Here is a 27,757-nt window from a genome sequence, read left to right on the forward strand (position 1 = left end):
AAGTATATTCATTATCTTACTTTTTTTGGTCAGGACAAGAACTGAAAAAGAGAAATAATCTTGACTCGAGAACGCACAGTGTTGCTACATGTATTTTCCCACCTATATTTGGAAGGTTCTGCAACTTTCCGAGAAACAGGGACTGAGCTGCACTCCGACACAGTAGGGAGGCATGTGCGCGTATTTGGAAGTGTTTAGTCACCGGGAGCCCTGTGTCCTGTTCGGTGACCCGGCAGAAGGGACAGGGGCAGGAAACGGAGACCGCTCAGGTCCTGGAATTCCCCGGCCGCCTGACCACGTGGCTCGCAAGCTGGGAGTCTGGAAAGGTCGCCCCCAGGGTCCCCGCGAGAAGACAGACCGCGTATGAAAGCAGTCACTCGCGGCTCATCACCGTGCGTGGACGCCCTGGGCGTCCTATCTGCCCGCCGTGCACGCAGGCCCCAGTCCCCCGTCCACAGCGGACCGGCCGCCAAGCCCGGCCCCGTACTGCGCTCACGGCAGGGTTGAGCGCTGTCGGGACGAGGACGCTGTCCGGACGAGGACGCTGTCCTGACATACGTGCTCCCAGACCGCAACACCAACAGTTTAAGAACAAAGGACACACTGAGCGATTATGAATAGACGGGATTCCCGAGAGAGTACAAAGTCCCGACTGCAAGATTAGTGTCCGGACGCTCGTCCGCGTTCCGCTGGGACTGCCCCATCCGCCCAGCCCGGCCGAGCGAAAGTCCCCGCAGCCCGCGACCGTCCGAAGGCGCGGGCGCCCACAGCACAAGCGCAGGCGCAGGCGCAGGCGCAGGCGCCGACGCAGCTCTGGAGGAATTCCGCGGGGCGTGCCCCGCCCCTCGGGAGGAAGTGAGTCCGGGGCGCCAGCTGGCGTGAGGCCCCGCCCTCTCACGCGAACCCCGGCGTCGCGCTGACGTCAGCGTGCGTCAGCGCGTGCCCCGCCTGGGCGGGGGCTCGGGACGCCGCAGAGGTGCCGGCCGGCCGCATCTCCGGTGGACGCCGCCGCTCGGGCCCTCTGGAGGCCGGCGCGCCGTGTCCGCGGTGAGGGCGGCCCCAGTCTGGGTCCGGGGCGGGTTCGGGGCGGTCGGGGCGCGCAGGCTGGGTGGGGGGAGGGGAAGGCCGCGGGTCCCTCGGCCAGGCGCCCGGGCTCTGTGCTCTCGGTCGCCGACGCTCCCGTGCGGCTCGAGAGCCCGGCCCCGAGGCTCGCGGGCGAGGGGAGTCAGAGCCGAGCTGCCGGGAAATGCGTTCCGGCCGCCGCCCCCGCCTCGTCGATCGGACTCCGGCGGAGCCGCGCGCTCAGCGTCCCCGCGGGGGCAGGTCGGCTGCAGCCTCTGGAGGGCGGGGTTCCGGGCGCGAGACCTGAGGTGCGGGGTCCTTCGGTTGCGGTCTCCGGAGGGCGGGGTCCGGGTCGCGGGATCTAGGGTGCGGGGGGCCGGGCCGCCGGGTCCCTCGGCTGCGGCCTCGGGAGGGCGGGGTCCGGGGCGCTGGGGGCGGGCCGCCGGGTCCCTCGGCTGCGGCCTGCGGAGGGCGGGGTCCCTCGGCTGCGGCCTCGGGAGAGCGGGGTCTGGGGCGTGCGGGGTCCCTCGGTCGCGGCCTCGGGAGGGCGGGGGCGGGCCGCTGGGCGTCTCTCGGCTGCGGCCTCGGGAGGGCGGGGTCTGGGGCGCGCGGGGTCCCTCGGCCGCGGCCTCCGGAGGGCGGCGCTGTTGGGGGGGGGGGGTCCTTCGCCCGCGGCCTCGGGAGGGCGGGGTCCGAGGTGAGGGAAGCCTCGCGCGGGCCGCGGTGTGTGCGGGTTTTCTAGCTGCTCTGTGCGCGCGGGTGAGATGTTGAGAGGGGCGAGCTCTCGCTGCCTCTCTTCTTAACTGCCAGTCGCCGGGCCCTGCAGAGACTCGGCGTTAGCACAGCGTGACCGTCAGGTTACTGCTGTTCGTGTGCCTCTTAGGGACCGCAGGCTCCCTCCTCCGCTGCCGTCTCTTGCGTCCAGCAAGCTGCCAGACGTGTCCTTAAGCTGTTAGAAGTGGTCACCAGAAGTGGGGGGACCAACAGCAGCGTAGCTTTCTAGGTGCTGATGTCTGTGCTCAGCCCTGTTTGTGTTTTACAAACCATCCGAGTGCTGGGGCGCCTGGGTGGCTCAGTCGGTTGGGCGCGGGACTCTTGATTTCCGCTCAGGTGGTGCTCCCGGGGTCGTGGGATCCAGCCCTGCCTGGGGCTCTGCTGAGGTGGAGCCTGCTGGAGAGTCTGGCCTTCTCTCCGCCCCTCCCCTGCTCGTCTGTGTCTCCCTCTCAAAATAAACATTTTTAAAAAAGGAACAGAGAAATAAATACGAGAACCATTTAAAAAAAAGGTATAATCAGTGCTCATGGGGTGTGTTGCATTTATTTTAATTAAGAGTTTTTCTAGTTGGAAAATTTTGGTGACTTTCTGGAGTTACCTGAAGTGTAAATCGTTTTTAGACTTAGTGAATACCCTGAACAGTCTATTAGTTGTTTACCATGAAAGTACAGTTTTCTAAAATAGCTTTTTTCTTCTTTCCAGATTTTCAGCCTTGAAGAGTCGACTCTCCCCCCGCCCCCCATTTCTTTCCCCTGCAGTAATCCCGTTATGGAGAGTCCCATTAGGGACGAACTTTATAAAGGGATATAGTTTGAATCCTATAGAGTTAATTTTGTGTGTGAATTACAGTTTTAAAACATTAAGCGTTTTCAGAAAGAAGCCTAGTAGGGTCAGTTGCTGGTACATGTGCACAAATAGTAATTCTGTTTGTGATGTTTTGTTAAGCATTTGTGGTAACACTAGAAACAATAAGCTGTTATCTTCGTAAGTTGATTTATCTCTACAAAATGAGTATTTTATATACATGATTTCTAAATGAAGGATAGTTTATTGGCTTTTTAAATGCAGTGTAGAAGTTTCTCTCGTGGGAATTTTATGGTTCAGTAGTTGATGAAGAAAATACCTCCAACTGGTCAAGTATAATAAATTGGTAGGCAGAGTTAGGAAGAAAGACAACATAACGATGCTGCAGGAAGTAGAGACAGATATAGACAATATTTAACAAAGGTGGAAGAGTTCGCTTTAGGGAGGTTTCGTTTCGTTTGACATCATACACACTAAACAGGCTATAGGTTCAATAAAGCTTGTGGGTGTTGATATCCCCAGAAGTAGGTACTGAAGTTAATGTAACCCACTTAAGTGAATATTGTGATAACCTATGTGAAATTAGCTTTTAGATAATATGACTCTATGAAGACTTTAATTCTTGTTTATTAGAATAAAACAAGTTTTTAAAAAAAATGTTAAAGTGCTTGAAAGAAATCTGAGTATAGGTTTTCCCTCTTGAGGCATAATCAGTAATTGTCTTGATAAACAGGCTTTGTACCTTATAACTAAGAGTAAATTAAAGGCATAATTAAGGTACATTGTTAATTTAGAATTTTGGGAATATCAGCCTCCTTGCAGAATCCAGCAGTTTTAACATATTTTCATTCGTGTATCAGCTTCTTTGAGGCCTTTATGTTAGCAATACACCAAATGATGTTATAATCTTAAACAGTACTAAATAGTATCTTGATAATTAAGGAAAGATATTCATCCCACCTGAGTGTAAACTCAGGTATAAATCCTGTAAAGAGGGTGTGGTGAACTTCACATAAGTAGGACCTTATTTGATTCTTTTTTACGGTAAAAAAAAAAAAAAAAAAAACCAACAAAAAACCCCCCCCAAAAAAAACCTAATATAGGGCGAAGAGTTGACAAATTTCATGTGAAGGTTTTTAGCCATCAAAAAGTGAAATCACTCATGCACAAAACTACTTCCCAGAGACTCGTGCCAGGTTCTTCTTGTCAGAGAATTAAGAGCACGATGGAAGATAGCACGATCTTCGCAAATCGGACAGTCGGCAGCAAACAAAGAATACAGTATGACCTTTCATGTGAACTGTATAGGATGTCCACGTATTCGACGTTTCCCGCCGGTGTTCCCGTCTCAGAAAGGAGTCTCGCGCGTGCTGGGTTTTACTACACTGGTGTGAAGGACAAGGTTAGATGCTTCTGCTGTGGCCTGATGCTGGACAACTGGAAGCATGGAGACAGTCCTATTGAAAAGCACAAACAGCTGTATCCCAGCTGTAGTTTCATTCACAGTCTGGTTTCTCTTACTAGTCTGGAATCCACCTCTAAGAGTGCTTCTCCAATGAGAAACAGTTTTCCACATTTGTTGTCTCCCACTTTGGAACACGGTGGCACATTCAGTGGTTCTCATTCCAACCTTTCACCAAACCCTGTGAATTCTAGAGCACTCGAAGACTTCTCCCCATTGAGGACTAACCCCTACAGTTACGCGATGAGTACTGAGGAAGCTCGATTTCTGACTTACCACATGTGGCCATTAACCTTCTTGTCACCCTCAGAGTTGGCGAGAGCCGGCTTCTATTACATAGGGCCTGGGGACAAGGTGGCCTGCTTTGCTTGCGGTGGCACTCTCAGTAACTGGGAGCCGAAGGATGACGCTCTGTCAGAGCATCGGAGACATTTTCCCAACTGCCCGTTTCTGGAAAATTCTCTGGAGACGCTGAGGTTTAGCATTTCAAACCTGAGCATGCAGACGCACGCAGCTCGGCTGAGAACGTTCGTGTGCTGGCCGTCGAGCGTCCCGGTCCAACCCGAGCAGCTCGCCAGTGCCGGCTTCTATTACGTGGGTGAGAGCCTAGCACAGCTGTGTGTTTTCTCCAGTTCACTTCTGTTCACGTATTAGAACCTGCGTGTTGAACTTCGGTCTGTTTTCTTTAGGTCGCAATGATGACGTCAAATGCTTTTGTTGTGATGGTGGCTTAAGGTGTTGGGAGTCTGGAGACGACCCGTGGGTGGAGCACGCCAAGTGGTTTCCAAGGTAATTCTTCTGAAAGGTATTTCTGCACAAAACCCTGTGCTTACAAGGGGTAGACGTCCTTGAGTGGTTTATGTTTACGTTTCAGTATATCAAAGCTGCTTTTATGCCATTGGGGAACATTTTAAAACCCCGAATGTTAGTTAGCATTAATTATTTTGATGGAAAGTGGTTCAGAATGTTCTCTTTTGTAAGCCATGTATTCAGGATGTAGTTTAACTTACTCTTGATGATTGGTTTACCATTTTGGCCCTGCGTTTTATTTATGAGGTTCCCATTTTGCTTTAAAGAAATCTTAAGGATTACAAGGATATGTAAAATAGCACGAAAGAACATACATAGGAAAAAAGGAAAAAGAATAAGAAGGGACGTAAGATGATTTAGAGAAGACCTAAAAATACATAGAATAAAAGCTGATTGAGTTTGGTTATGATTGTAAATTATTTTTTTCTCTACGGTTTATCTTATTTTTTTTAAACTGTATTTATTTATTTTGAGAGAGAGAATATGCTGGTCAGGGGCAGAGAGGGATGGGGATAGAGGATCTGAAGCAGGCTTTGTGCTGACAGCAGAGAGCCCAGTGCGGGACCTCGAACTCCGGAACCGTGGGAGCATGACCTGAACTGACATTGGATGCTTTACTGACTGAGCCCCCCGGGTGCCCCCTTTACGGGTTATCTGTGATCTGTTGCTCATCTCCTGTTAGTCACGGTGTCTCTAGTGGTGTCTCTTGTTTTATACTGTCGCCTACAAAGAATTGAGAGGCCCTGTTGTTAGTGGAAATAGAACTAGAAATTTTTCGTTTTTGAGGAGCTGTGTGAACTTGGACGTCGTGTGACCCATTTGAAACTCTGTCCTCATCTCTATAATGGGGGCGTTGGATTAGACAATTTTTCTACATTGTGGTTAAGAACACATAACAAAATTTATCACTTTTACCATTTTTGCCATTTTTAAGTCTGTAGTTCTGTGGCATTAAGTGCATTCACATCGTTCCTCGTCATTACCACCCTCCATTTCCAGATTTTCTCACCTTCCCAAGCTGTCATCTGTACCCATTGCTCCCACCAGGACTCTCCTTCCTGTCTCTGAATCTGACTGAGCTAGTTACCTCACGTAGGTGGGATTGCACAGCACAGTGTTGTGACCTGTGAGTGCCTTTCACAGTAATGAGTCGTCTCTTGAACCCCTTGAAGAAATTGAAACATCCTTTTGTCATTTTTGTGTGATACAGTAAAAAACCTGAAGTAAGAAATATTTTATTATGGATCAGTACATTGTTAAAAGTTGTGTTTTAAAATTTTATCTTTAAATTCATAATAGAACATTTGACTTTTTAACTCTCAAAGTGACCTATATCTTGGTTAAGTTACGTACGTAGGAAAAAGCATATTGTCAGAATTTTAAATGATTTGATTATGCCTAGCTCCAGGGGGTTGTGTACACGTAATTTGAAATTTAATACTGTATGAAAAAAACAAAAACAGCTTTCCTGTTCCAGTGTTTGAATTACTGCATTTTGTCCTTTATAAAGTAAAACCAAACCAAACCTTGGTTTATTTCTGTCATTTGTGTCTTTAGATGGCTAAATAAGGGAAAAGACAGGGTGCTTTTAGTAAACCGTCTGAAAACAGCAATTTCAATTGGGGATAACCTTTAATCTCAGTAAATGAGAAACCAAAATGGATTAATTGCTAATCACTGTATTGTAACGGTTCATTCGTCAAATATTTGAGTGCCTGCTGGATGCTATTGTAGATACGGGAGACATAGCAGTGACTAAGACAAATCTGTCTTTATCAAATTTATTAGAGGAGGGGAGATACATTAACCAGGGTTCATTTTACTTCCTGCTGTAATCATCAGGAATATAAATTGATTGGTCCCAGAATAAAAATAAATTAAAACCGTGTGAAGACCGAGAACATAGTGACAACCAGCTGTTTTATCTCATTGACAATAAACTTAAGTTTTGAGCAAGCCTGGATGATGTCTGTTGGTTTTACCCAGTCACCAGGTGAAGGGCATTTGGGTTTTTCTCACCGTGGAGCGATACTGAATAAAGCCACTGTAAACACTTGGGAACATACGTTTTCCTTTTGCTTGGGTGGGTAGTTGGGCGTGAGATTGGTGAGTTGTGTGGCAAGTTTTAAATTCCTGAGAACCCCTCTATTGTTTTCGGAAGCCCGCCCGCGGTGTGGGAGATCCCCAGGTGCTCATGTTCTTCCCTGCGATTGGTATCAGCAGGTGGTTTTATTTTAGCCGTTCTCGGAGGTATGTCGTGGTATTTCGCTGCGATTTCAGCGAGCATTTCCTTAATGGTTAATGATGATGAGCTTCTTATTTGTCATCTACATATGTCTTTTGGTGAAATGTCCAAATCTTTTGCCCATTGTAATTTTTTTTTTTTAATTATTAAGCTTTGAAAAGTTCTTAAATTCTGGGTACAAGTTCTTTATCAAGAGTGTTTTGCCAGCTTTCAGCTTGTGGCTGGTCTTTTCATTGTTTTAACAGTGGGTTTTAAGGATGGTAGTTCTTCAGTTTTATCTGGATTATGCTTTTGATCTCTTTGCTAAGAAGTCTTAATTGACCTAGGGACAAGAGAATTTTCTACTGTTTTTCTTCTAGAAGTTACATTGCCTTAGGGTTAAAGCTTAGTTCTGTGTTTCTTTGTTAGTTGACTTTTGCCTGTAGTATGGCAAACAAAGATGGAGGGTTTTTGTTTTTGTTTTTGTTTTTGTTTTTTTTTGCAAATGGGTATTGTGTTGTTTAGAACCAATTTATTGAAAAACAAAAGGAATGGAATGCAGGTTACTGGGAACTTCTTTAACAAGTTGTGGTTTGTAAGCAAGAATTTGGGAGACACTGTATGTAGATAGAAATACTTGCGTATTTTTTGGAGGGAGGGTTTGTGCTTCACATGTAATCACATATAATGGAAGAACGGACCCTGGAGAAAGATCATTAGTTACTTTGTTGTGAAAGACTATATCTTAGAAATACCGAATTACAGTTTCTGAAACTATGTGAAACCCCAAAAGTGAACTGACCAGAACAGCATTTTTCAAGGTTTACCTTGTGCTCCCTTTGAGTTTCAGACCCTTTCATTGTTGTTGTGTGTTAATGTGGTTAAATAGAAAATACCAGAATGCATCAATACGTAGTAAGAGTTAGTAGTGTTATACGAGGATTTTTTTTTTCTGTTTGATATGTACAAATGCATACATGTTTGTGTTGTGATGTAAAATATTTATACTCGGGGACACAGAGTTTGAAAGCCACTTGTCTAGAATGATCAGGTTATATTTTTGGTATATAATACTTGTTAAAAGTAATTTTTCTCCTTTTTTTTAGGTGTGAGTTCTTGATTCGCATGAAGGGGCAGGATTTTGTTGATGAGATTCAAGCTCGATACCCTCACCTTCTTGAGCAGGTGAGTAAGTTATATTTGGCAACACTGAATTCTCTTAAATAATAATGACCAAAAATTATTATGAATAATATTTACATCTGTTTTCCTGTAAATTATGGTTCATTTATATCCACTTAGTGAGATCTGTAATTTAACTTTTTGTAACTACGTTGTTCAAGGCTTTTTAGAAAAGGTTTTTTGCTTTTAGTCTTTTGAAAAATCATTCTGCCCCTGTACAGATTTGTGGTGCAATTGGAGGAGGCTCTGTAGTGTTTCCTCTGTCTTTTCAAGAAAAAACAAACCAACCAACTTGTTAGGAGTTTGGAATCACTGACAGTGACCTAGCTGAAATACACCTTTTCAGTGGAATGAGAAGCCATTCATATTTGTTCCTCCTTTCCTGAAACTACAGAAATACTTGAACTTTAATTTGGAAGTAGGTGAAGTTTACGGGGATTTTTATGATGGTTAAGGTGAAACAAAGCAAAGTAAGTTTATAAATTCCTAGTTGTCAGATGATTACGTACATTACTTAAGGTACACTGATCTTAATGGTGCACTGTTCAAGGTTGTTTGAGAGTTCCGATTTTACCTATTAATTTTTCTTTTGTTTCGTAGCTTTTGTCAACCTCAGATACTCCTGGAGATGAAAATACTGATCCACCAAGTATGTATGAAAATATTCCAAATATAGAATGGACATTTTTATAAGAATGTTAAACATGAAAGGATGTAAAGAGAATTTGATTTATAAGGACATAGGAAAAAGTGTGGGGAAGTTAACAAATATGACGTATTTACTAAGATTCATGACCCTTTTAGAAGATTCTGGCAGGTGTACTAAGCTTTGTTCTTAAAGTGCTGACGTTGCAACTGGGGAGACCAGACACCTGCAGAAGAGACCTGAGCATCACAGGTAGCTCGCAGGTACCAGATTAGAGGTGTGAGCAATACGCCCTCCGTAGAGGGGAAGCTTGCCACGAGCTGGTGTTTTTGAAAAGGGTCGGTTGACATGATGGAAGACTTACGCTACATGTTAGTTATTTATGAGGTATGTAGTATTCTAGTGCAAGGATAGGCATTTAGTTAACATACGTAAGTTACATACGTTAGTGTGTCCAAAATAGTGAAGGTGACAGTCCATGGTTTCTGCCCTGCACTGAGAAAGGGGTGTTCTGTTGGTGGCACGCCACTGAAAGGAATATTGTCAGAATTGCAGCAGGACCGGAACGAGGTGACCATGATGCATATGGGTCTTGGGAACCATGACATGGGAGGGTTGTTGAGGATTTGGAATTGGTGTTTGACACAATAACTCCTTCCTGTATGTTAGAACTGGAAAAGCTACCGGGGCCGAGTGGTCTTGGGCCGCCCTGCCGTGATTCCCTCAGAAAATGGCATTGCCTCTCTCCCTAAGTTTCGACACCCTCTTCCCTGACTTCCTCGCAGCTCATAGCCTTGCTTCACGGGTGCAGAGAGAACTCCGTCTCCCCTAGCAGAGTCAGCGTCCGCAGTCCATCCTGACGTCTCCTGTCCATTCCCTCTTGAAAGAACTGAGGCCAGCTCTTGCACTTGGCCTTTGTCCTCGTATCTCAGACCTGCTGCCGGTGTTAAGATCTTGGCTTGGGCAGTGATCTTCCCTTTCTGTCTCCAAGTTACTTACTTCATCGTGCAAACTTCCTCTGCCATCCCCGCCCTAAGAGGACCTTTTCTTGCACCTGTGTTGTCTTCTAGCTGTTGTCTCACTTCTTGGCTTCCTTTTACAACAAAGGAAGAATTTAATCTGAGCTTACGCTCTTCTTTGTCATTTTTTCTTCAGCTTACTCGACTGTAGGCTGTTCTTGTCATGGTCACCAAGAACCACCAGCTCGGTAAATGCACTGATCTGTCCTCAGCCTTAGAAATGTTCACTGCTTCATCCCTTTCGTCTCAGCTTTATTGGGATGTAATTGACATGCAGCACCATGTAAGTCTAGGGTGTGAAGTGCACAGTTGAGCCACATGAAGATGAACACATTGGTCTCCTCACATAATTTTAGTTTTTTTGTGAGATAGGAGCATTTAAGGGTTACTTTTTTTTTTTTTTTAAATTTTTTTTTTCAACATTTTTTATTTATTTTTGGGACAGAGAGAGACAGAGCATGAATGGGGGAGGGGCAGAGAGAGAGGGAGACACAGAATCGGAAACAGGCTCCAGGCTCCGAGCCATCAGCCCAGAGCCTGACGCGGGGCTCGAACTCACGGACCGCGAGATCGTGACCTGGCTGAAGTCGGACGCCCAACCGACTGCGCCACCCAGGCGCCCCTTAAGGGTTACTTTTTTAGTGACTTCAGAGTGTGTAATACAGTGTTGTCAGCTGTCGCCAATACACCGTTCATCAGATCCTCACAGCATACTCCTCTGATAAAGTCCATCCGTGTTGCAAACGGTAGGGTTTCCTTCTTTTTTATGGGTTAATAATACTCCGATGTGTGCGTGGCCTCCATTTTCTGTATTCATATTTGTCGATGGACACTTAGAGGTCGTCATGAATTGGCTGTCGTGAATCCTGCTGCAGTACACACGGGAGTGCAGATAAATGTTTGAGAGAGTGATTCCATTTCCTTCCGATACATATGCCGAAGTGGGATTGCTGGATCATTGGGAAGTTGTGTTTGTAACGTTTCCAGGAATCTTCCATGATGTTATCCACAGTGGCTGCATCAATTTACATGTCCACCAACAGTGCACCAGGGTTCCCTTTTCTACATTCTTGCTGGCACTTGTTATTTCTTGTCTTTTTGATTCTAGACATTTCAACAGGTGTGAGGTGATACCTCATTGTGGTTTTGATTTGCATTTCCCATTGATTGGTGATGTTGAGCATCTTTTCATATGTCTCTTGGCCATCTGTATGTCTTTGGAAAAATACCTTCAGCTCCTCTGCCCATGTTTAATTTTTTTTTTTTTTTTTTTTTTGCCTTGGAGTTCTGGGAGTTCATATACTTTTCGATATTAACCGCTTCTCTCATACATGTTTGCAGATACTTTCTTTCACATACTTCCGGATACTTTCTTGCAGATACTTTTTAGTTTGATACAGTGCCCTTGATTGGTTTTTGCTTTTGTTTTTTGTGCTTTTAGCGTCCTATCCAAAAAATTCTGGTCACGGCCAGTGTCTGGGAACTTTTTATCTGTATTTCCTCCTAGGAGTTGTATGGTGTCAGGGCTTATATTGAACTCTTTAATCCATTTCGAGTTAATTTTTGTGGTGGTATAAGGTTTGGGTCCAGTTTCATTCTTTTGCATATGAGTCTCTCGTTTTCCCAGCACTTTGTCGAAAAGACTCGCTTTTCCCTGTTTGTTTTTGGCTCCCTTGTGAAATATTAGTTAACTATATGCACGAATTTATTTTTTTTCTGAGCTCTCTGTTCTGTTCTATGGGCCTTAGATGTCTCTTTCATGCCAATACCATACTGTTCTGATTCCTCTAGCTTTGTGATTAAGTTTGAAGTCGGGAAGTGTGATGCCTCCAGGCTTGGTTGTTTTTTTTTTTGTTTTTTTGTTTTTGTTTTTGTTTTTTTCCTCCCTGATGATTGCTTTGGCTGTTTGGGGTGAATTTGAGAATTTTTCTTTTCTATTTCTGTGAAAAAGTAACATTGGGATTTTGATAGAGATTGCATTGACTCTATAGATGGCTTTGGGTAGGATGGATATTTTAACAATATTTTTCCAGTTCGTGAACATGGCATATCTTTCCACTTATTTTTGTCTTCCGGTTTTTTGTTTATTTGTTTTTTTAAATCCGTGTCAGTGTACAGATCTTTAACCCCCCGGGCTAAATATTTTTCTTAAGTATTTTATTGTTTTATTGAGATACAGTTGCTTTAATGCTACTATAAATGGGATTTTTTTCTTTCAGATACTATGTTGTTAGTGTATAGAAATGTGACTTTTTAGTTCTACAGCTTTGTGAATTTGTTTATTGTAACTTTTTTGTTGGAGTCTTTAGAATTTTGAATATGTAAGATCATGTCATCTTCGAACATACACAATTAAAACTTCGTTTTTATTTCTCTTCTTGTCTAATTGCTATGGTTAGGACTTCCAGTACTAATAAAAGTGGTGAGAGTGGATACCCTTGTTTTATTCCTGATTTTAGAGGAAAAGCTTCTAGCTTTTCACCATTTAGCATGTTAGCTGCAGGTTTGTTATATACGGCTTTCATGTTGTGTCCTTCCATGTCCATGTTTGTCCTTTCTATATGCAATTTGTTGAGAACTTTTGTTCTGAAAGGGTGTTGACTTTCACATTCAGATTTCTCAAATTTTGCATCTATTGAGTATTGAAAGGATCATGTGCTTTTTATCCTTTATTCTATTAATGTTGTTTATCATGCTTACTGATTTGCATATGTTGAACTATCTTGCATCCCTGGGATGAATCCCACTTCATCATATATGTGATCTTTTTAATAGGCTGTTGAATTCAGTTTGGTAGTATTTTGTTGATAATTTTTTTTAAGTTTTTATTTAAATTCCCTTTAACATACGTATAGTGTATTAACATACACTAGTTTCAGGTGTACAGTATAGTGATTCGACACTTGCACACATCACCCGATGCTCATCATAGCAAGTGTCCCTCTGCTTATCCCCATTACCTGTTTTCCCCATCCCCCCACCCACCCTTACTCTGGTGACCATCAGTCTGTTCTCTGTAGTTAAGAGTCTATTTCTTGGTTGGCTGTCTGTTTATTTTCTTCCATTTTCTTGTTTGTTTCTTAAATTTCACGTGAGTAAAACCATACGATATTTGTCCTTCTGACTTACTTTGCTTAGCATAATACACTCTAGGTCTATCCATGTTGTTGCACATGGCAAGATCTCATTCTTTTTGATGGCTGAGTAATACTCTATTACGTGTACATACCACATCTTATTTCTTCATTGATCAGTTGGTGGACACTTGGGCTGTTTCCATAATTCAGCTGTTGATAGTGCTGCTGTAAACATTGGGGTGCATCTATCCCTTGGAATTAGTGTGTCTGTATCCTTTGGGTAAATACCTAGTAGCACAATTGCTGGATGGTAGAATAGTTCTATTTATAACTTTTTGAGGGACCTCCATACTGTTTTCCAGAGTGGCTGCACCAGTTTGCTTTTGCACCATCATCAGTGCAACATCTGTTGTTTTCTGTGTTAATTTTAGCCATTCTGACCAGTGTGAGGTGATACCTCATTGTGGTTTTGATTTGTATTTCTGTGATGATGAGTGCTGTTGAGCATCTTTTCATGTGTCTGTTAGCCATCTGGATGTCTTCTTTGGAGAAAGGTCTATTCATGTCTTCTGCCCATTAAAAAAAAATTTTTAATGTTTATTTTTGAGAGACAGAGTGTGAGCAGGGGAGGGACAGAGAGAGGGAGACACAGAATCTGAAGCAGGCTCCAGGCTCTGAGCTGTCAGCACAGAGCCTGATTTGGGGCTCGAACCCACAAGCCACCAGATCATGACCTGAGCCAAAGTCGGACGCTTCACCAACTGAGCCACCCAGGTGTCTTCTGCCTTTTTTCTTTTTTTTTTTTTTTTTTTTTTTTACAAGTTTTTTTATATGTTTTGGACACTAAAGCTTTATTAGATAACGTCATTTGCAAATATTTTCTCCTTTAGGTTGCCTGTTAGTTTTTTTGATTGCTTCCTTTGCAGAAGGCTTTTGATGATGTCCCCATAGATTATTTTTGCTTTTATTTTCCTTGCCTCAGGAGACATATCTAACAAGTTGGTATGGCAGATGTCAGAGGTTGTTGCATGTGTTCTCTAGAATTTTCATGGTTTCCTGTCTCACTTTAGTCTTTCATCCATTTTGAATTTAGTTTGGCTGAAAAAGTGGTCCAGTTTCATTCTTTTGCATGTTGCCATCCAGTTTTCCCAACACCATTTGTTGAAGGGACATTCTTCTTCCCATTGGATATTCTTTCCTGCTTTGACACAGATTAATTGACCATATCGTGGTGGGTCCATTTCTGGGTTTTCTATTTGTTTCATTGTGCGATGTGTCTACTTTTGTGCCAGTTCCATAGTGTTTCCATTACTACAGCTGTGTTATAGAACTTGAAGTCCGGAATTGTGGTGTTTCCAGTATTGTTTTTTTGTGTTTTTTGGTTTTTTTTTTGTTTTCCAAGGTTGCTTTCGCTATTGGGGGTCTCTTGTGGTTAGAGATTGCAAATGTTTAGATTGCTTTGGGTAGTTTTGACATTTTCACAATATTTGTTTTTAATGATCCTTGAGCATGGAATGTTTTCCCATTTCTTTTGTCTCATCTTCGGTTTGTTTCATCAGTATTTTATAGTTTTCAGAGTATAGATATTTAATCTCTTTGGTTAGGTTTATTCCTAGGTATCTTATTCTTGATGCAATTTTAAATGGGATTGATTCCTGAATTTTTCTTTCTTTTTAATTATTGATGTATAGAAATGCAACAGATTTCTGTACATTGATTTTGTATCCTGTGACTTCACTGAACTTGTGTATGAGTTCTAGCAGTTGTTTGCTGGAGTCTTTTGGGTTTCTATCTAGAGTGTCATGGTATTCACACATAGTGAAAGTTTGACCTCTTCATTGCTGATCTGGATGACTTATTTCTTTTTGTTGATTAATTGCTGTGGCTAGGACTTCTAGTACTGTATTAAATAACAGTGGTGAGAGTGGACATGCCTGTCTTCCTGACAATAGAGGGAAAGCTCTCAGTTTTTCTTCCTTGATTATGATAGTAGCTGTGGGATTTTCATATATGGCCTTGATGATGTTGAGTTGTATTGCTTCCAAACATACTTTATTGAGGCTTTTTTCATGAATGGATGTTATATTTTGTCAGATGCTTTTTCTGTATCTGTTGAAAAGATCATATTGTTCTTACCTTTTATTAATGTGGTGTATCAAATTGAGTGATTTGTCAATATTGAACTATCCTTGCAACCCAGGAATAAATCTCACTTGATCATGGTGAATGATTGTTTTAATGTATTGTTGGATTTGATTTGCTCATATTTTGTGGAGAATTTTGCAACCATGTTCATCAGGCGCATTGGCTTGTAATTATCTTTAGTGGAGTTTTTGTCTGATTTTGGTATCAGGGTAAAGCTGGACTAATAAAAGGAATTTGGAAATTTTCCTTCCCCTTTTATTTTTTGGAATAGTTTGAGAAGAATAGTATTCACTCATCTTCAAATGTTGGTAAGAACTCACCTGGGAAGCAATCCGGCTCTGGACTTGTGTTTGTGGGGAGTTTTCTGATTACTGATTGAATTCCTTTGCTGGTTATTGGTCTCTTCAAGTATTCTATTCTTCCTGTTTCAGTTTAGGTAGTTTATATGTTCCTAGGAATGTATCCATTTCTTTCAGGGTTGTCCAATTTGTTGGCATATAGTTGTTCATCATATTCTGTTATACTTGTTTGTATTTCTGTGGTGTTGGTTCTTTTTCCTCTCTCATTTGTGATTTTATTTATTTTTAGGTCCTTTCTCTTTCTTTTCTTTTTGATAAGTCTAGCTGGGGGGTTATCACTTTTAATTAAGTTTTTCAAAGAACCAGCTCCTGGTTTCATTGATCTGTTCAATTTTTTTAGTTTCTATATCATTTATTTCTGCTCTGATCTTTATTGTTTCCCTGCTTGTGCTGCCTTTAGACTTTGTCGTTCTTTTTCTAGCTCCTTTAGGTGTAATGTTTGGTTGTATGTTGGAGATTTTTCTTGCTTCTTGAGCATGTTCTTTTTTTTTTTTTTTTTTTTTTTTTAACGTTTATTTAATTTTAGAGGAAGAGTACACGAGCATGAGCAGGGGGGAGGGGCAGAGACAGGGGAGACTGAGAATCCCAAGCAGGCACAGGCCTCCATCTCAAGAATTGTGAGCTCATGACCTGAGCTGAAATCAAAGTTGGGTGCTTAACTGACTGAGCCCACCCAGGTACCCCTGGTAGCATGTTCTTTAACCTCCATGTATTTGTGGTCTTTCAGTTTTTTCTTGCGGTTGACTTCTAATTTCATAGCAGTGTTGTCAGAACACATGCATGATGATCTCATTTTTTTGTGCTTGTTGATTGGTGACCTAATATCTGATCTCTTCTGGAGAATGTCCCATGTGCACTTGAAAAGTATGTGTATTTTAAGAGACTCTTAAATACTGAGAACAAACCGAGGGTTGATGGGGGGTGGGGAAGAGGGGAAAGTGGTGATGGGCATTGAGGAGGGCACCTGTTGGGATGAGGTCTGGGTGTTGTATGGAAACCAATTTGACATTAAATAATATTTAACATATAGTTCTGTTTAGATGATGTGTCCATTGATGTAAGTGGGGTGTTAAAGCCCTCTACTATTACAGAACTATAATCAATGAGTCCTTTTCTGTTATTAATAGTTTTATATATTTGGGTGCTCCCGTGTTGGGGACATAAATATATACAGTTGTCATCTTGTTGATTGTCTCCTTTGTTATGATATAATGCCTTTCTTCATCTGTTGTTACAGTCTTTTGTTTAAAATCTAGTTTTATGTAAGTAGTGCTACCATTTCTTTAGACATTTAGACCATTTTCTTTAGACGCCGTTTGCATGATAAATGTTTCTCTATCCCCACTTTTTAAAAAAAATTTTTAAATGTTTTTTTATTTATTTTTGAGAGTGAGCGAGAGTGAGAGCGAGCACAAGCAGGAGAGGGGCAGAGAGAGGGGGAGACATACAGTCCAAAGCAGGCACCAGGCTCTGAGCTGTCAGCACAAAGCCTGACGTGGGACTTGAACTCATGAACCGTGAGATCATGATGTCAGCCAAGTAACCAACTGAGCCGTCCAGTCGCCCCTCTATCCTGCTTTGAATCTGCAGGTGTCTTTAGGTCCAAAAGTCTTATAGTCAGCATATAGACAAGTCTTGTGTGTTGTTGTTGTTGTTGTTGTTTAATCCATTCTGATACCTTATTTGTTTTTTTGTTGTTTTTTTTTTTACTGGAGACTTTAGTACATTTACATTCAGAATAATTGTCAATAAATAGGAATTCAGTGCTTTTTTATTACTTTGTTTCTGGAGGTTTTCTCTGTTCCTTTGTTATCTTTGTCACTTTTGGTCTCTCTTTCCACTCAGAGTCCCCTTTAATATTTCTTGCAGGGCTGTGGGCAGCGTTTGGTCCCTGGCCTGAGTGTAGCGAGTTCTAACGATGTTTACTCTGGTCTGCTTGTGAAGTGAGACCTGTCACCACCTCCATTGGAACTAAAGCTCTGCAGAGCTCTCTGGTTCGGAGATGTGGTGTGGGTGGGTGTTTTCTGTGTGGTGTGGGCAGGTGTTTCTGTCTGTCTTCTGAGGAAGGAGTCGCCCACACTGGGATTGAGGCAAACCTGACTGAGAAGGGTAGTACTGGTAGAGCGCAGGGGCGTGGGATCTGGTGTAAGCAGGTTAGGCAGCCAGTGTGGGCGCTGTGCTGTTTACTGCAGGTGGCTCTCTGTTGATGCTGAGAGGCAGGGGAGGGAAATGGCAGCAGCTGGCTGCTTTTTCCCCTGGGAGGGAGCTGGCTGCTTTTTCCCCTGTCTCCCAGAATGCTGCCTCACAGGTAAGCCACGTGCCCCAGGCATTTTTCAGATCCTGTTTCCATGCTGTCTGCCTCCAGGTTGTTTGCCTGCCTTCTCCCCAGGTAACTCTTAGGGGCTCCATCTCAGTCAAGCCCTCTGACCTTTGAAACTCCAGGCTTTAAGCCCTCCTGGTGGTAAGAATTCATGAAAATCAGCCCCTCTTATTTTCCAAGCCAGTGGCTTTGGGGAAACATTCTCCTTGTGCATTCACCTGTGTGTTCCCCTCTCTCTCTCTCTCTCCCTTCTCTGCGACCATGCCCAACCACCACCCCCCCCCCCCCGCCCTCATCCACAGCACCTGTGATCCATTCCCTCCCCCCACCCCCAACCACGTCTGTACACTTGTTACCTTCCTCAGTTGTGATTTCTTCTCTCCCTTGAGTTGTGGAGTTTGTTCTGTTAGTCTTTAGGTTGATTTCTGGATATGGAGGATAATTTGATAGTTACCTAGTTGTGTTGGAGGGATGAGATGAGCCTGGGGTCCTCCTACTCCACTGCCATTTTAGCCCTCACCGTCCCCAAGAATTTTAGTGTCTGTGTTCATTAAGGATATTGGCCTGTGGTTCCTATTCGTGTAGTGTCCTTATCTGTCTTTAGTGTCATGCTGCCTCATGAAATGAGTTTAGGATTGTTCCCTCTCTTCATCTTTTTGAAAGAGTTTGAGAAGGATTGGTGTTATCCTTTTTAAAATATTTGGTAGAATTCATGAATTCAGTCATCTAATATTTGACTTTTCTTTGTTGTGAGGTTTTTATTACTGCTTCAGTCATCTTAGTTGTTATTGGTCGGTTCAGATATTTTATGTTTTCCTGATTTCATTCGTGGTTAATTTGTAGGTTTTTAGCGATTTGTCCATTTCGTATAGATTGTTTAGTTTGTAATGTTCACAGTAGTCTCTTAGGATCTTCTGCATTTTTGGATGTGTTTTAATGTGTCCTCTTTCATTTATAATTTTGTATGAGTCTTTTTTTCTAGGTTAGTCTTGCTAGAGGTTTGTCATGTTTTTGTATATCTTTTCAAAAACAACTGTTAGTGTCACTGTTTTTTCCTATGGTCTTTACAGTTTCTGTGTCACTTACTTCTGCTCTAATCTTTAATATTGTCTTCTTTCTGCCCACCATGGGCTTAGTTCATTCTTTTTTTGCATTCTTTTTTGTTTTTTGTTTTTTAAAAAATATTCAACTGTTCGGTGTCTTTTAATTAGAGAACTTAGTTCATTTACATTTTAAAGTCATTACTGGTAATGTGAAGACATTTGAATTCCTTTGTTCATTTCTTCCTCTCTGGCTGCAGTTCTTTTTAATTTATTTTTTGTAGTGGTATGCTTTTAATTAATTTTTCTTTACATTTTGTGTATCTGTTCTAGGTTTTTTCTTTGTGTTCACATGAGGTTTAACCTAAAACAAAGTATAGATGTAAGTCTGTTTTAAGCTGGTAACAACTTACACTTTTATTATCTTTACCGTACATTTTACACTGTTGATGCCATACTTTATATCTTTTCGTATCTATTCAAGTTATTTTAGCTATAGGTATTATTTAGTTAGTTATTTTTTAAGTAGGCTCCACACTCATCATGGAACTTGAACTCACAACCCTGAGATTAAGACCAGAGCTGACGTCAAGAGTCGGATGCTTAACTGACTGAGCCACTCAGGTGCTCCTAGCTATACTTAACTATTATTACTGTCCTTTAGCTTTTATACCAGAGGAATGGTTACATGGTAGGGAATCCTGAATTTGACTGATTGTCTACCTTCACCAGTAAGTTGTGTGCTTGTATATGTTTTCATGTTACTGAGTGTCCCTTCAGCTTGCCCAACTCCCTTTAGCATTACTTGTGGGGCAGGTCTAGGGTGAATAACTCCTTCAACTTTTGTCTGGAATGTTTTTACCTTTTCTTATTTTCTGAAGGACAGTTTTGCAGTTATTCTTAGTGTGGTTCTTGTCTTTTCACTCTTTAATGTATCCTGTCAGTCTCACCTGGCCTGCAGGGTTTCTCCAGAGTCTGCAGGTAGCCTGAGGGTGCCCCTTGTATACAAGGAGTCTTTTTTTTCCTCAGTTTTCAAAGTTCCCTCTTTATCTTTGACTTTTAACATTTTGATTATTGCCTATCTTAGAGGAATGTTTGGGTTGATCATGTTTAGGGTTCTTGGATTTTGCTGTTGCTGGGTATCCATATCTGTCTCCTGATTTGGGACTTTTTAGTTATTATTTCTTTAAATAAGTTTTCTCCTGCTTTTTCTCTTCTGGAACCCCTGTGATGGGATATTCACTTGTTCGGTGGTGTCCTGTAATTCACATAGGCTTTCTTCACTTTTTTGTTCCTATAACCGGCTAATTTCAGATAATCTCTCTTCACTCTCAGATTCTTTCTTCTCCGTGGTCAAGGCAGTTACTAAAGACCTGTGCTGAATTTTTCAGTGTATTTTTCAGCCCTAGGATTTTTTTGTGTGTGGTTTCTGTTTATTAAATTTCTAATTTTGTTCACGTATTATTTCATTTAGTTGCCTTCCTTTGTTCTCTTAAATTTCATTAAGTGTAAGATGGTAACAAATTGTAGATCTGTATTCATTTCTTTGGGGTAAATTACTGGACCTTTATTGGTTTTCTGTGGTGTTGTCCTTTTGCCTGTTTTGCATGATCCGAGTAGCATTTCTGTGGTGTCTGCATTTGAAGGAAGAACCTTCTTTTCTAGTCTTTACACTGGTTTTTGGCAGATAAAGACCTTTTCCTGTCTTTTCCCTTGGCCGATGCTTGGTTGGAGCCAGTTTCAAAGCTGTTGCTAGGTCTGTGGTGGAATCCGTCGTTGGTCTTGTTTCCAGCGGCTGGGGTTGGCATGGATCCTGTCTGGTCCATCCCTTGTCGGGCGGTACTGCCTCCAGTGCCAGTACATTCTTCTGTAGGATGTTGGGATAAGGGTCTGCTTCAGTGTCCACAGTTGGGTCCTCAGACAGCACGACCGTTAACCATATACACAGATGGGTGTGGCTCCCTCTGGGTCCTCGGGAGGGCTCCTGTTTGGTCACTGATGGGTTCCTGGGTTGGCGGGACTGGCCCTGGACAGTGGCTGAGAGGGTTGGAACTGAGTCCCAGGGCTGTTTCAGGTCCTACAGCCAGGATTGAGGTCTGTAGACCTGGCTGTGGAGACACAGGTGGCCTTGTCTCCTGCTAGATGGCTTGGCAGGCAGGACTGTTTCCTGATTGCATTTGGAGGCTGGAGCCGTTTCAAGATCTTCTGAGGTAGAGACACGAGTGTCCTGTGCCAGTTGTATTGCTGTGGACCGAGACTAGGGGAGCTGGAGCCAAGTACAGGGGTCCCTCAGGCACCCTAGGTGTGTACTGGGGATGTCTCTTGCTGGGTCCCGGGGCTAGCAGGCCTGTCTGCAGATTGCAGCTGGGATAGGTTGGAGCCTCCTTACGAGGTCCTTTCATAGTCTGCCTTTTGACTGAATTCGGTGTGTTTATCTCTCGTGGCTCCCAGACTATGCCAGATCCAGTTCACAGTTTCAGTGTCTACAGACCTGGAACTGAGGTCTGTATGTCTCTTTGCCAAAGCATGGGTAGGCCTAGCTCCTCCTCATTCTGTGTGTGGTGGGATGCTGGTGCAGGGTCAGGCCATGTGGGGTGCTGGTGTAGGACCAAGACGGGGGGGGGGGGTGCTGGTGCAGGGTCAGGCCGTGTGGGGGTGCTGGTGTAGGACCAAGACGTGGGGGGTGCTGGTGCAGGGTCAGGCCGTGTGGGGTGCTGGTGTAGGACCAAGACGTGGGGGGTGCTGGTGCAGGGTCAGGCCGTGTGGGATGCTGGTGCAGGGTCAGGCCGTGTGGGGGTGCTGCTGTAGGGTCAGGCCGTGGGGAGTGCTGGTGCAGGGTCAGGCCGTGTGGGGGTGCTGCTGTAGGGTCAGGCTGTGGGGATTGCTGGTGCAGGGTCAGGCCGTGTGGGGGTGCTGCTGTAGGGTCAGGCCGTGGGGAGTGCTGGTGCAGGGTCAGGCCGTGTGGGGGTGCTGCTGTAGGGTCAGGCCGTGGGGAGTGCTGGTGCAGGGTCAGGCCGTGTGGGGTGCTGGTGTAGGACCAAGAAGTGAGGGGTGCTGGTGTAGGACCAAGACGTGGGGGGTGCTGGTGCAGGGTCAGGCCGTGTGGGGTACTGGTTTAGGACCAAGATGTAGGGGGGGTGCTGGTGCAGGGTCAGGCCGCGTGGGGTGCTGGTGTAGGACCAAGACGTGGGGGGTGCTGGTGCAGGGTCAGGTCGTGTGGGATGCTGGTACAGGGTCAGGCCGTGTGGGGTGCTGGTGCAGGGTCAGGCTGTGTGGGGTGCTGGTTTAGGACCAAGATGTAGGGGGGGCTGCTGGTGCAGGGTCAGGCCGTGTGGGGTGCTGGTGCAGGACCAAGCCAGATGGCCTGTATCCAAGTCCTGAAGGGTATGGAGTTGTGCGTGGGTCTGTAGCCAGGACTGTCAGCCCTGTGGGTGCCCGCCCATCTTGTTAAAACAGTTCTTGGTTTTGTTCTCCACTGGGGTTTCAAAATCTGCCTGCATCTCAAAGCTTGCTCAGAAGCACTGTTGTTGACAGGTGGAATCCAAGTTGCTGTTGAGTCAAGATACATGTGGGGGGACATCTTACTCAGAAGTCTTGCTGACATGATTGTTCTGCATCCTTCTGAAGACATCTTCTCAGCTTGGCTTCCTGGACACCACATTCTTGGTTTTCCGCTATTTCTCTGCTTAATCACGAACAGTCTCCTTTGTGGCTCCTTTTTCAAACCACAAATGATAGAGTATCCCTCAACACTTGGCCCAAATTTATTTCTTCATTTTATGAGCTTCAGGCTGGCATGTCCAACTACATGTTTGAATCTCTACTTGACTATAGTGAGTATTTCAGGGTTAATATGACCAAAGTAAATCTTTTCTCTTGTCCGTCATCCCTTGGATTTGTTCCTTATCTGGTCTTCCCTAGCTCTGTTAACGGCCCCCACCTGTTAAGGTCAAAAAGTTGACTCTGGGTAGGCATCATCCCAGTTTTTCTCTTTACTTTGTATATTTAATCCGTGGAGGTCTTTCCATCTCCTGCCTTCATACTGTGCCCCAGATCTCAGCGCCCCTGCCCAGCACGACTGTCCACGTGCCTTCATTGCCTGTGCCCCCGTCCACCTGATGGAGACCTGTCATCATTGTCTGTCATAGTGTCCTGATTGGTCTCCTCATCCCATCCTACCTCATGAGAATTGATCACAGAGCTGCCAGAGTCACCTTTGGGAAAAACAAATCAAATTTCATCTTTCTTCTGCTTGAAGTGTTTGCAAAGAACATTCTAGTACATAGTAAAATACAAATGTGCAAGGGTCTACGTGATCTGGGGATCATTGTATCTCTTGACTACTTGTCACTTATACACTTCTTGTATACACTGAGATTTTTGTCTCGTTTAGGGCTTTTACGGTTGCTTTTCTGTTTGCCTAGAGATTTTTTTCCAATACTCCCGGAGCTCCTTCTGGTTCCCATATGTGTTCTGGTGTTACCTTCAGACAGCTTTTCCCCAGACGTTGGAACAAGGGAGTTGTTATTATGCCAGTTCTCCAGTAGGTGGCAGTCAGGTTTCTGTGTAATTTTCACGCAAGTGTCCCTGTTCCCTGGTAATGCTTTCCTGGCCACCCCCCACCCCCATCATTTCCATTGTCTACCTGCCTCCTAGTTTATCTTACTCGTTTTCTTGTTTTCCACACCTGTCACTGTCTGATATCACATTACTTCTTCACCCACATTTTACATCTTGAGACATATTTTGCACAAACTGGTCTCCCATGTCACTCTCCTTCCCATATTGTTCTGATTCGTCTGTTCACCTCTGTAGATGCTGTTTATCCTTCAAGTCCAAACTCTGATGCCATCTTTAATGAAGTCTTTGTTGATTCCCCCCACTTTCCTGGACTGTACCTACGTTTGTATAGTGTATTGGTTCCCCAAAATGGCCGTGCTTCAGAATCATTTTGGGGATTTAAAAAAGACATGAATTCCTAAGTGCTGTCCTTAGCGAGTCTCTCATCAAGTAGGTTCCAGGACACAGCCCAGGAAGTGATATTTTGGAAAAGTGTATTACACTTGTTACAGTCTCACTTGTTACTACAGTCTCACTTGAACCTTCTTGAGTTGATACTTTTGTTGGAATTATAGGTAATTGGTGCATATAGCTCATATCCCTTACCAGGATATATGCCTGGTAAGGGACATACTGTTTTTCTCCGTATTTTTATGTTTGTGGAACTTACCATCGGTAACCTGTCTTTTCAAATAGTTGTTCATTTTGGGCCTGGAGAAAGTTCCTCCGAAGATGCCGTCATGATGAACACACCCGTGGTGAAAGCGGCCTTGGAGATGGGCTTCAGTAGAAACCTGGTGAAGCAGACCGTTCAGAGCAAGATCCTGACGAGCGGGGAGAATTACAAAACAGTCAGTGATATTGTGTTGGCACTTCTTGATGCTGAAGATGAGACCAGAGAAGAAGAGAAGGAAAGACAAACTGAAGAGCTGGCATCAGGTATTGGGGAGTGTTAGTCACCTGCCTTATTTCCACGAGGATCCTGGGACTGCGTGACCCGACGCAGGCCTACCCGCCTCTGCTCACTGCTGGCGGCCGCGCGTCGTCTCCTTCTGCCCTGTGGGCTGTGCTGACGATCATTGACCGTGGCTTTCTAGGCTTTCTAAAATACGTTTATCTTTCAGTAACACCTGAGACTTAGGCTGATCAGAGGATCTTAGCATCACTTTTCTTGAGCCGTATTGCTTTTCTTCTTGATATAGAACAATTTTAAATTGTTTTGAGAAAGGAAGATTTAAAGTTGAGTGCAGGTTTTTTGTTTTTGTTTAAGATTACCTTCTTCAAATCGTACTCTTAAAGCAGTATTTTAACTCCCTGATCCTTGCCGAGTGGTCCTCATACAGAAGGTAGAGCTAGTGATGAAGTCCTAGGACTTGGTGAGCAGCCCCGGCCCAAGGGCACTCTCTTGGTGTCCGTCCGGGTCAGGCTAAGCCCCCCGAGTGATCGCTCCTTCTGCAGTGTTCACTGAGCGCGAGCACCTGTGTCAAGTACTGTGCCGACTGTGGTGCTTGCTCGGGGGCTCCCAGACTGGGTGTGGGGTCTAGGGGAGGCCCCGAGTTGAGCCGGCAGAGGGGAGGGAGGTGGTGTCTGTAGTGTCCACTGGGGTTTGGGCTGGAGCTTGTGAGGAACCACAGGAGGAGTTGAGGACCTTACTCTGGCATGTAGGAAAGTAGTTCAGGTCTGGTTTCTCAGTTGGTACAGATTTGTGTTTAAATCCGGGCTCTGTCAGTCAGCACGCTGCAGTTTCCGTAACCAGACGTCGGCCGTGTGCCCTGTGGAGTGGAGATGACAGTGGCACGCGCTGTGTGGGTCGCTCTAGGGTGAAGGGAGAAGCTGCAAGCACCTGAAGACGCCTCGTGTTCACTCGATCGACCCGGAAGGGGCCGCGCTCAGGGCGGGCAGCCAGGGGGGCTGGGCTGCGGGGGAGGCTCCGCGGTAGCCATGGACTCGGAGGGAGCACTCTGCTGGGATGCTGGCTCTGCCGCCGGTGCTTTCTCTGACCGCGGGGACGGCAGTCGTTGCTGAGGCGGTGGTGTCCGTATTTGAAAGTGAGAACCGTCATACCTGCCTTGTTTACCTGACGGGATCTTTTTATCAAATAAGGCAGTTGATATGAAAGTGCTAATGAAATTAAAGTGATATAATGCAAATAGAAGTCAGTATTATTAGGGGCGCCTGCGTGGCTCGGTCGGTAAAGCGTCCGGCTTCAGCTCAGGTCATGATCCCACAGTTCTTGGGTTCGAGCCCCACTTCAGGCTCTGTGCTGACAGCTCGGAGCTTGGAACCTGCTTCGGATTCTGTGTCTCCCTCACTCTGTGCCCTTCCTCCACTTGCACGTGTGCGATCTCTCAAAAATAAGTAAACGTTAAAAAAACTTAAGTCAGTATTATCAATTTCGCTGGGGGGTGGAGAAGTAGAGGTGGGAAGTTTCTACTGTCCTTTAAAATTCTCTTAGGTAGCAGGGTCATGAGACAGGTAAGTATGTAGACTTTTAGAAGTGACAGGAACAGACACTGTGTGTTGTGTGCACTACACAATATGCCCTAGCCGTATCTTCCAGAAGTCTTCTAGATGATAGGCATTAAATCGCCAACAGGTAATTTTGTGCTGCTTTTTCAAGCTCCTATGTATTTACTGCCTGCACTGTTTGTAGGCTTGGTTGTTAGTGACTGTGTGTGTGCACACGGTTGGAACGTTTTAAAATCTAACGGATTTTTTTCCTTTTTTCTTTTTTAAACGAAGATGATCTGTCATTAATTCGGAGGAACAGAATGGCTCTTTTTCAACAGTTGATGTGTGTGCTTCCTATCCTGGATAATCTTTTAAAGGCCAATGTCATTAATAAACAGGAACATGATATTATTAAGCAAAAAACACAGATACCTTTGCAAGCAAGAGAACTGATTGATACCGTTTTGGTCAAAGGAAATGCTGCTGCCAACATCTTCAAAAGCTGCTTAAAAGAAATTGACCCTACATTATATAAGAACTTATTTGGTGAGTTTTTGGTAAAATTATTTTAGAAACCTTTGAGATGATGTTCACTTTTAAGTTTGACAAACAAGAGAAATGTAATTCACAAACGGCAGTCGATAAATGTAACTCGCTCTAAGAAAAGGAAGATTTCATCACGGACGTAGTGGGGCTACGTGCTTCCTGACAGTCTGTAGGTAGAACCTGTGTTCACTAGACAGCGGGTGGGGAGGAACGAGCAGGTGAAGCCACCTTCTGTTTGGTAGAATAATGCTTTTTGTTGTTTTTCTTTCCTTAGTGGACAAGAACATGAAGTATGTTCCAACAGAAGATGTTTCAGGTAAAGCAAAATTCAGACTCAAGACCAACCTGAAATGTTACCGTGGTTAAAATTTCTAACGGGAATTAAGTAGGAACTGAATTTCACTCACGTGTTCTGTTCGTCTCAGGTCTGTCGCTGGAAGAGCAGCTGAGGAGGCTGCAGGAGGAAAGAACCTGCAAAGTGTGCCTGGACCGAGAAGTGTCCGTGGTGTTCATTCCCTGCGGCCACCTGGTGGTGTGCCAAGACTGCGCCCCTTCCCTCAGAAAATGCCCCATTTGCAGGGGTATAATCAAGGGCACCGTCCGGACCTTTCTCTCATAAGAGAAACACCGTATGTTTGCTTATATAGGAAAGTGTCGAAAGCACGGTTGAACATCTGAAGCCATCCGGAGTATAGAAAGAACGATTGTTCTTTAATTATGACACTTGTAATCTGCTTTGGTACTAGTGATCTTGTTTCAAAAAATAGTATCGTTTATCCTATTTAATGCTAGTCTTTATTGCTACAAAAGGAGAGGTTTCCGTTTGGCGGGCCCTGGTGCCGTACGTGTGTGAGCACAGGCGCAGCCTCAGCGCTGGGGAGTCACTGCAGCAGTGCCTGGTGTTGGTATTCCTTCTGGAAGCTTTGAGGGCTTCATTAGCATGTAGTGTAAAAGAAACGGACACCGGGAGCTCTGGACTTTCCCCAAATCCTGGTGCCAAATTCTCCGTGGTGTTTTTTCATTTGTGTTTTGAAATGAGTGTGTTTTCTTACTGGTACATAAGCTTTTTCTTAATTTGTGAGAAACATCTTAATAAAGTTCTTTAAAAAGATTGCACCATCATTTTTTTCTCTTAAAAATTATTTTCTATATGCCTTGTGAGATTTAAATGAGTTAATAATGTACATAAATGTAGTGTCGGTCACCCTGTAAGCACACAGATGTTAGCTGTTAAATAAAAAATTGAATTCATAAAACAGATTACTAAGAAGTGTTT

At 44.0% G+C, this 27,757-nt stretch overlaps 1 protein-coding gene across 1 annotated transcript; it reads left to right on the plus strand.

The window, feature by feature from the left end:
* The first annotated feature begins 926 nt into the window (after positions 1-926).
* BIRC2 (baculoviral IAP repeat containing 2) lies at positions 927-27,741 on the plus strand. Its single transcript, XM_042959188.1, has 9 exons — positions 927-1,047; positions 2,539-4,700; positions 4,792-4,891; positions 8,243-8,321; positions 8,919-8,967; positions 24,181-24,423; positions 26,227-26,481; positions 26,756-26,797; positions 26,907-27,741. The coding sequence occupies exons 2-9, from the start codon at positions 3,803-3,805 to the stop codon at positions 27,098-27,100; spliced, it is 1,860 nt and encodes a 619-aa protein (XP_042815122.1). The 5' UTR covers positions 927-1,047; positions 2,539-3,802; the 3' UTR covers positions 27,101-27,741.
* The last annotated feature ends 16 nt before the right edge of the window (positions 27,742-27,757 follow it).

The sequence above is a fragment of the Panthera tigris genome, chromosome D1, assembly GCF_018350195.1.
Source record: "Panthera tigris isolate Pti1 chromosome D1, P.tigris_Pti1_mat1.1, whole genome shotgun sequence".
NCBI classification, from domain to species: domain Eukaryota; kingdom Metazoa; phylum Chordata; class Mammalia; order Carnivora; family Felidae; genus Panthera; species Panthera tigris.